The 10,431-nt window shown below is 34.7% G+C and overlaps 1 protein-coding gene across 1 annotated transcript; it reads right to left on the bottom strand.

Annotated features, from left to right (window-relative positions):
* Positions 1 to 1,860: 1,860 nt before the first annotated feature.
* LOC133188160 (uncharacterized) lies at positions 1,861 to 2,691 on the bottom strand. The gene has a single exon (XM_061323542.1). The coding sequence runs from the start codon at positions 2,689 to 2,691 to the stop codon at positions 1,861 to 1,863; it is 831 nt and encodes a 276-aa protein (XP_061179526.1).
* Positions 2,692 to 10,431: the final 7,740 nt, after the last annotated feature.

Below are 10,431 nucleotides of genomic sequence, written 5' to 3'. Positions count from 1 at the left end.
GCATCTTTCGATAAGCTTCCAAAATCAACCGTCGCAGATTTGCTTCCTTGTGCTCCCTAGCATTCGAGAGTTCTTTTTTTTAATACTGAAACATGCAAGTCAAACTTCGCGATATGACATTTCATGTGAGTTTCTTAATATTGTCTGAAGACACATATTATTTCATTTTTGAGTAGTTGTCGTCTAACCTGTGCAAACATAAAGAAAAAAAATTATATGAAGGAACTTAAATGAATTCCTCTTCCCTTATCGACCAATTCACTTCATTTACTATTCCAATTAATGTCCTTTATTATAAAATATATGTTTAAATCTTATTTCATAACGTTTCGTTTTCAAAACCAAGCAAATAAAACATAGCATTTTGTATTCATACTTTTTGCTTTTATTACATTTTGCGTTGCTCTCAGCGCAAAAATGAAATAACGCAAAATGTAACAATCAAAATGTACGTTATTACATTTTGCGTTGAGATCACCGCAAAATGTAATAACGCAATATGTAATAAACCTTATTCTCTTTTATAACATTTTGCGTTATTACATTTTGCGGTGATCTCGACGCGAAATGTAATAACGCCAAATGTAATAATAAAAAAAATGAGTTATTACATTTTGCGTTATTGCATTTTGCGTTGATCTCGACGCAAAATGCAATAACGCAAAATGTAATAATCCCAGTTTATTACATTTCGCGTTGTTATTACATACCTAAAAAAAAAAAGATTTTACATCAAGTAATTGGTGCCTGTAGGATAACGAATATGCCCTAATGTCACCAAGTGACACTGGCACATTGGTAGGTGGGAGAGGGGACAAGATGACGTATCTCCCCCGAAAAAATACTCTTGTGTCCCTTGTATCAGATTTATAAAGTACAGTACACAATTTTGTGGTCCGACAAATATGCCTCAATTACATCAGTTTCACAATGAGGGAAGTTTGTGAAAATCAAATCAAGCTGTGAACCTGAATCATGAGTTACTTTTTGTACAATTTGCATGCATTTTAAATTCAACTTCATAAAGTTCAGAAAATCTTTGATCCTGTAAACAAATCAAAATTGAAATCTCCAAAAATGATCAATCTTTTCTCTGTGTCTAGAAAAGGTTTTAAGTGCAATGTAATTTCGCGTTGAGACTCTTTAAAAGAACATGCTGGGAACTTGTAGAAAACAACTATCTGCACTTTTTCAAACTCTCTGAAATTTATTAAAGCGAAAATGAACTCAAAGAAATTGTTGCTGAATTTTTGATACATGTCATCAAATGATCCTGTCTAACATATAATGCCGTTCCGTGATGAGGAGGATTGCTTTCACTTCTCTCTTTATGAATAAACAAATTCAAGTAACCTTCTATCACAAAATTCTCTTCATCATTTATGGTTTATCTTGTTTCTGAAAAACCAATAACATCAGATGCTACAACATTGGGTTCATGTTTTATTTCATTGAAATGTTTGTGAAGTGTCTTGCATTATAAAACATAATTTTCAGTTTGTACTGCTCTACTCTGTACAATGGAAGATAACACAGTTTTAGAAGTGCTTCCTTCCTCATTCTTTCCATTTCTTGTACAACTTTTTCATCCACAATTAAAGCTTGCTCATTGAAATTCAGAATATGCAACTTGTCAACAGACCTAACTCTACTAAGCGCCACATAATGAATGTGTGGTGTTTTCCTCGTCCTTGACTGAGACAAATCTACTACAATTTCATCAACAGTGCAGCCCTGGGCCTTATGGATTGTCTTACCAGCAGTGGTCTTAAAGGAAACTGTATACTTTGAGATGTAGTTGAATTGAAAACGAAAGATCGCTGACAGTCAAATATTGGTGTCCAATCATCCTTAACATCATCATGGAAAAGGTGTCTGTATTTCTGTCGAGCAATTGTCCCTACTGCAGAATCCAAAAACTTCACCCACACTAATACTTGGCCTTGATACACCTGGCAATCTGTTTTCAACAAGAAATACAGTACATGATGAACCATTTGTCAAGCCATCAGTAACATCAATATTAACAGTAATGTCATAAATCATTCCAATGGCTAGAGAAAGTCTTGTCATCAGGTTTGCAGTTTTGCTAACATCATCTTGATTTTGCAATGATCGGAGTAGTCGGTCTTTCACAGACTTACTGTGGTCTTTGAGGACACTGTCAACAGCTTTTACAATGACTTTTTCACCAGGAAGTTGCTCTATAAGTTTATTGTTATATTCATCAACTTTCGCATTCATTGTGAAAAGATGGGGAGCATTGAGTGGATAATTAGGACTATTTTCAGTAATGATGTACATCTGAATTACAGCCAAGTCCTCAGAAGTCATCTCATTGTGACGAAGACAGTTCAAAAGCTGTGCAAATGCTAAATCGTCCTTTTGTCGCATTACTTCATCTAACTCAAGTAAGGTGAAGTTTTCTTTCCAAAGATTACATGCAAGTGCTTGGACATTTTGTTTTAAATCCTGAAAAATCCAGCCATCCATGATTGGTTTAATATGAAAGAAATCTCCAACAGCAATAATACTAATGTCTCCAAAGGGCCTCTTCAAACCAGTAAGAAGCTGAAGTCCATCATTGATAAATTCCAATTTTGCATTGCCAACCATTGAAATTTCATCTATGATGACAACCGACAAATTTCTATATTTAGTTCTAAATGTGTTCAGTTCATCACAATGCATGTTTTGCTGCCTTTGGTTAATTTAATTGGTGAAATGCAGAAGCAATTGTTTGACCACCAATGTTAAATGCAGCTTTGCCGGTGTATGCACAAAGAAGAATTCGTATATCATCTGGATTTACACCCTCCTTAGCACATAAATACCGATGTAAAGTTTGATAAAGTGCTCTTATTAATACTGACTTCCCAACACCTGCACCTCCTGACAGATATGCATGAATAGGTTCCTTTTTACATTTGATCCATTGTATAACATGATTAAAGAATTCACGTTGCTTAAAATTCAGACTGGCCACAAGCTTTAAATACTCATCATCAGGTAATCTAACAAAACTCTGCTCATTCAGTTGTCCTGTTGATGGAATTCCAACATCACTTCCTATATCATACTCTCTCTGTTCAATTGGCCTTTCAGGATTGAAATGAACAAAAGTTTCAGAATCAACATTTCCTTCATATTCATCATCTGCTTCAGTTTGCTGAGCACCAGGAGCTAATTCATCATATGCTTCAGTCAAATCATTTGCGCCATCTGTTCTGCCTGCTCAAGCACATCAGCATTGTGTTCATACTTTTTGATTTTCTGAGCTAATAAATTTTTTTTTTTGGTTAAATGACTGCTCAAAGCTCTGCTCTCCACACAGAAGATCAGAATATTCATTTCGCCATGGAGTGAACAGCATTAGTTTTTTCTCTGTAGTAATTTTCTGGGTCTGTCTTTAAACTATAGCGCATATATAAGAAATTGATTTCCAATGTGTCTAACTTTCTCTTAATGTCAAGATTGCCCCCTCTTGCTTTCTTTTGCTGCTCTACTCAGCAGATCGCTCATACCTCTTTGGGATTTACTTGACAATGTATTTTGCACAAGCATATGGGTCCAAGACATACTGAATGTCAATATTAGCTGCCCATGCATGAAGAAGAGTATTGTTGTAAGCATTCAATCTAAGGTCACAGGATTTACGCTTTAGAAAATACTTTGGGTCCTCTAAAGGAACTTCTGATGCATTTGATATAATCATCTTCAGATAGTTGTAGTACATCCTACAAAAACTCTTGCAAACTGAAGTTTACATCACATCCATTTTTAAATTCATTCATTTTGTCTTGCATAGCTTTATGCATCTTCTTGTATTTCTCAACTTCACTATCCAAAGGTTCTAATATAATTGTAGCTTGGAGTGGTGGAAGTGGAAATCCAAATCTACAAACAGCCTTTCCTCTTTTTTGCATGTCTGTGAGTGTTTATGCACCTGTAATTCTGGCATATTGTCTTCTGCATTCCTTTCACATTTTAAGTAGCTATCAACAAACGCAACAATTTCCTTGTCATCATTTTCTAAGTATTTTGGAACATTTTCAATCCACACAATCATGTGAACATGTGGTGATCTCCTTTGTTGAAATTCAAGCCTATAGAAGAAATCCTTTACCTTGCCGATAGGATGATGATCACTCTTAAGCACAGTATTCAAAAAAGTTCGAAAACGATGATCAAAATACCTTGTACATGTAATTGGGTCTTTCTGAACTAACTTTGATTTTTCACTCCATGTGAAACTCTCTATTTCAGAATCTGTGTACTCTCTGTCATCGTTTAAAACACCTAGTGCCCTTATCAGATCACTCCATCTTGTATCTGCAGCAGAAAAGGACATAAAGCAAGTTGGTAGACCAAGCTGTCGTATCATTGCAAAAACATCTTTCTTCCTTGTTTCAAGATAAGGAGGAGAATTTCTCAACTGTTTGAAAACATAGAATCCCTCATTGTGTCTAACAATGTCATTAACTTGATGGGGATTTCTTATTTCATTTGCAGAAAATGTTTTCCCCTTTGTTTTGCAATTCCTGAGAGCTAAATTTTTGTCTGTTACCTGTTTAAGTTGAATCTTCAATTTGAAAAACAAGTTTGGTACCGATTGTGCAGCACGTCTATCGACACTTCGTAATTCCCACTTGGCAATATCAGCATATGAAACGGGTACTTGACGCTGATCATTGTCTTCTCTTCCTTTACCACAAAATATTGTTGGAAATGACAAATACTCAGCCATTTGATCTTGATACAAACTAATAGGACGTTGTCCCTCTCCTGGAGCAAATGTGAAGATTTGATTCATATCATACGAGTCACTGTCTAGTAGTGTATCACAATTTCCATCCTAAACCAGCTTCATAGAATTCGTCAGAATCTGATTCATCTGATTCGTCATGCATTGTTGAACCTTGATTGGTGTGGCCCTCTATAAACTCTCTCATTAATTCGCTTGCTGAATTGGTAACCTCATGGAACCATTTGTCATCTACGATGATGTTTGAATTCTGATAAAATTCACTGTTTTTCATTAACCAATGTAAAGCAATCAAAACCTTTGTAGGTCGGATATTTTCATGACAATAAGAGTGCTGAAAAGATAGTTTCCTTTTTAACTTTACAGGTATTGTGATATTTTCATAAAGTCTCCTGGGTAGACTATTAATTGTTGGTTGTATGTCAACTGGCACATTTACAAAATTTCCTTTTACAGAATACTGCCCTCCTCTTGGTAATTCTCTTATTTGCATGAAGGGAATTCTTAAGGAAACAAGTCTTTCTTCCAATGGTAACAAATTTAATTCACTTGGTTTTTGAATCCATGTCATTCCATTTGCAAAAGAGAGTTTTGGAGTTCGACTTTCTTTTAAGCTTGAATTGCAAGTGTTGCATATCCATTCTTGCCCATTTACAGACTTTGTATTAGTTAAATACTTCCTTTTGATTTCAGCATCCAACAAAACATTATTGACATTTGAAACACTTTCATGAAACCATGTCTGTTGGACACATGTGCATACAAACACAGGACCCAATCTTACATTGTTGTGAAAATTGTCAACACATTCTATTGCATCAACTCCAAATTTACTTTTTCTGTTTCTCTGTTTTTCAGTTTCAATATAGTCCAAATTCCCCCGTGACTGTGCTTTTGATTTCTTTTGCAGCAATATTTTCTGATGTTCTATATTCTTCATTTTTTCTCTTTTCTTTCATCTTCAATCTCTCTTTTTCTAACTGGTTGGGATTTTGTCTCATTTCCTTTTTCTTCATTAAATCTCTTGTTTGCTCATCATGTCTGTACGCTTCTTCTTGCCTTTTAATTCTCTTACTGTCCATTTCCTTGTCTGTAAACTCTGGATTCTGTCTCTTGTTTCTCTTACTGTCCCTTTCTTTTCCTTTAAACTCTAGATTTTGCCGTTTGTTTCTCTTACTGTCCCTTTCTTTTCCTTTAATCTCTGGATCTTGTCTCTTGTTTCACATACTGTCCCTTTCCTTGTCTTTAAACTCTGGATCTTGTCGTTTGTTTCTCATATATTCTCTCATGTAATTCTTTTTATCTTTCTTTGTCTCTGTTGTTTTTAAGTGACCAGTATTACTACCAACAGACTGTTTGTTCTTGAAAGCAGTTGTTGCTGACTGATCTAATCTACAGTATTGATGCATACTTTGATTATTGCTAGGGAAGCTATGAATAAGTGTATGGAAGGCAACAGGCATCACTTCAAATTCAGTTGCAAATTCAAATGCATACTTTCATACATTGCATACAGAAATCCTAATAAATCATCTAAGCAGGAACTGTGTCACATCAGAGATTTTCCATCACAGTCAGACAATTTATATTCCCCATGAAAGTGAGAGTCAAAAAAATAGAAATCATTGTCTGAAGCTTTGTACAGTGCTGAACATATCGAGCCAATCATTATCAATACATATCTAGATAGCCCCAATGCCTGTTGAAGACATTCATGAAGAGTTTGATTTTGATTTTTCTTATCATCTGTAACTAATAAGCCAAACAATGTATCAAACTTATCAACCATGTGGTAATTTTCACCAGACAATATGAGTTGGTAGTTCATCAAACATCAGTAATCTGCTTTTCAGTTTTCCAGCACTCTGAAGATTCTTCACAACTGTGTTGTATAAATTATCTCACTTGAGCAAAGTCTGATCTAAAAAAAAACTAGTGAATGAAAAATTTTCATATGCATTTGACATCATAAGTGAATTGCATGTACACTGATTACCTCTTGAAAATGATGAAAACCTCATGCTTCCCTGATGGAAAGACCCAAACACCAGATTATCTGAATTCTGATGCATACAATTACCTTGCAGTACAGGTGCTGTTTCATTTGGTATATTGTTCATTGTAAACTGAGTAATATTCTGAGTTGTAATCTGAGAGATATTCTGAGTAAGCATCTGAGAGATATTCTGAGTAAACATCTGAGGCATCATTTGAGACATAGTCTGAGTCAAAGTGGTCTCAGGGAGAGCCGCAGAGACCACTGTCACAGGGGTGGTAGAGATCACCCCTGCCGGTACAGATGTCATAGATGTCATAGGTGTTTAGGAAGTGGCCTACACCCAGAGGCACAGATGGTTGGACGTGGCCAATATCTGTGGGGTACTTGTCCCCCACATCTGCCTTACATGATTTCGTCTTCTTTACAGCAGCTTTCTTCCAACTCTTCTTCCTAGGCATTCTTTAATCTAAAAAAGAAGAAGTAAGAATGTTATTATCTATACCATAAAAGATGGATCAACATAGCATATACCTGATACATACACAGATTCTCAAATTAATAATGCTGCAATCACTGACACTTTCAAAAATAGATAGCAGCTGTTGGAAACTACAATGTAAATATTTAAAATAATATATTTATTTGTAGCACAAATCAAAATAAAAAAGGCAAAAAAGTTGAAAAAATTTTAAACCTGAAAGTTCAATTCAAAATTACATGCAAAATATATGCCAACATTCATTTAAAGACGGATGCAAATTAATTGGTAAACCATTTTCACACAAGACTTACCTTGAACATTTGTTACACATTTCCAGAAATTATATGTACCATATAAATGTATGCAACATTTACTGGCATACAGTTTTTGTGTAATCATCCAACATACTGTATGTACTCGCCTATAAGTCGGTCCGCCTATAAGTCGGTTGTATTTTTTAAGCTTAAATTAGAAGGATTGACCCGCTTAAATACCAGTCTTTTCATAACTCGCGTACAAGTCGGATAAAGAGTGTAGGAAAATCGGGTTGAAATCTTCACATTGTTAAAGGAAATGAAGAAAATTCCAAACTCCCAATAATACTATGCGGTGCATAGTAACATGGTGGCTCAAGCATAACAACAGCTTACTTGAAAAAAAATTACAAAGGTTTAATTGTAATTTCAATTCCATAAAACTATCGTTTGCAACCTTAGACTTAATGATTTTTTATGTGATGTCATATTTTCGTTATTTAAACAGCTCGGGTATTTCCGAATTTGTCAGAAAATCCGAGAATTTTGGAATCTTGATCCCAATGCATGAAAAGTCTACAAAGGAAGAGAATACTTCTATTTTGTCATAAATATCGTTTTTAAAAAAGTTGAACTTATGAGATGCAGTAAACACAGGTTAAATGAGTGTACTGAAAAGTTTAACAACATAAGCAGAATGCAAAATGACATTTGAGAGGTGTATAAAGTTCTGTAATAATAATTAAAAAAAATAAAACTGCACTCGCCCTAACCGTTTCACACTAGGAATTTCGAATATTAATAAGATAAGTTCAAGAGAGAAAATAAGTCCTATATGGGTCTGGGTCACAGAGCAAAGAAACACATAAGGAACTTGTTCATGCTAAAAAGACCATTTTATTAATATTTGAACACAGTCAAGAATGATCACCTGTTCAAGGTAAACAATGGTGGAAACAATATCAGGGCACTGAATGAACACTAAACTTTTGGTTGAAATTTATTTTGAGAAAAAAGAAACATAAATAACAAATTCATGACTACCATTTTATAAATACTTTTGAAATTACTAATTTTTGGACATAGGTAGTATATAAGTATTATCATTTTTTAATTAAAAAGAAATAGGCTCTTTTGTTCATCTTTGTTTTTCTGTAGTTGATTCAGACTGTTGATTAGGCCTAAAAAAAAATAAGTTTGTTTCCTGTAACCCGACCAACCCTTTCAAATTACCCCCGGACGGATTTTTTTTCTGCCAAATCTTCGTTTGCTCTTTGGTTTGATCAATAAGCTGATTCCATTTATTCAAAAAATATTATTTGTAGCTTTATTTGAGATATAAAATATGTCATCCTAGTCAACATTAAATATAAAGAGTAATCATTATTGTAACAACAATTTCAACCCACAACTTTTTGAAGTTTGTGCAAAAAAAAAAAATAAATAAATAAAAAATATCCCGACCTACCGACACCTTGATTTTTTGGGAATGTTACATGATTGATTGTATATTGTTTTACGTCCCATTCGAGAATTATTCACTCATATAGAGACGTCGCCATATACCGGTGAAGGGCTTCAAATTTTGACCTTTACTCGGCACTCAGGGCCATTGAGCAGTGAGGGATCTTTATTGTGTCAACGCCTGCCGTGACACGGGGCCTCGGTTTTTCAGGTCTCATCCGAAAGACCCGCAACTTTCACTCCAAAGTGCCGAGCGCATGGCGAAGGAACAGTTGCTACCTATTTTTTATCGACTTAGGTCTGTCGCGGCCGAGATTCGAACTCACGACCTCCCGATCACGGAGCGAGCGCTCTACCGACTGAGCTACCGTGAACGGTCTGGGAATGTTACAGGAAACAAACATAATTTTTCTTTAGGCCTTATATAAAACAATAATGAACTACGTATAGATCATCTTTTTATTCTACTGTTATCTTTTTGATCACATTTTACTATAGCTTTATTTTAGCCAATTGCCAGGAACCTGCGTATCACCTCTCTCTGCGATCGACACAAAATCACATACATATATGTATGATTTATGTAGGAGTTTCCTTTCTGCAAACTTAATAAACACTTTGTACTGCTACTTTTACTTACAATAAGAGTTATCTTTTATTAATATATGTTCTGAAACGACAGGTGGAACTAGAAGCTGGAGTTGTCCTTATGTATGTTTTGTAATGTTGTAAACAAACTATTACGTTTCATTCTACCGAGTATATTTAAACAAAGATAAACTTTTTTATCTTCTTTAACACTAGTAAAATGTCACAGTCACTTGTTCTTCCTCGTGTGACTCAAGTGGGACTTATTTTCTCTGAGAGACTTGTAAACTGCGCAGTATAATAGTGATCGCAGCGTCTATTAATTAAAACACTTTGCACAATTTAAATCCTGTATTTGTACTGTTTCAAATATACGCAAGGTTGTAATTATTCAGATAAATTATATACTTTTTCAAACCTTACAGAATGAAACCCACAATCTGCAATGATTAATATTTTTGTTTCTGATCCGACTGATCGTTTCAAGGTATCACACCGGTAATTGACCAATCAAAATGAACTTAGTCAATTGTAGTTCCATACATAATAAAGAAATATTTTTTTTTATTGTGAGAAATTTTTTAATTTCCCTTATTCTATTTTTGGTATCTGTGCTTAGGATATTTTGTGTACTTTGTAAAATATTAAAGGTTTTTGACAGGAACTATTTCTTTCGGGGCATAGGAGGCCACTTCCTGGGGTGCACACAGGATGTTTATAAACACATTGAATACACGTGGTTTTGAGGGTATTCCTGTTTGCGGATGGAAGAAATCAGAAAATGCCGTGTAGGTACCCTATTTTTTGGTGTCAGCTGATGTGACTGGTAACGTTTAACACTTCCTGCTAAATATTTTTTCATGAATTCGAATACCTGATT

Source organism: Saccostrea echinata, unplaced genomic scaffold, assembly GCF_033153115.1.
Source record: "Saccostrea echinata isolate AGI-Se365-2 ecotype Australia unplaced genomic scaffold, CSIRO_AGI_Sech_v1 ptg000016l, whole genome shotgun sequence".
NCBI lineage: Eukaryota > Metazoa > Mollusca > Bivalvia > Ostreida > Ostreidae > Saccostrea > Saccostrea echinata.
Note: the sequence above shows the minus strand (reverse complement) of the source record. Positions and strands in the feature narration are given on the sequence as shown.

Coding starts and splice junctions, on each gene's coding strand:
- LOC133188160 (XM_061323542.1), bottom strand. CDS start 2,691: ATGCATTGTGATGAACTGAACACATTTAGAACTAAATATAGAAATTTG.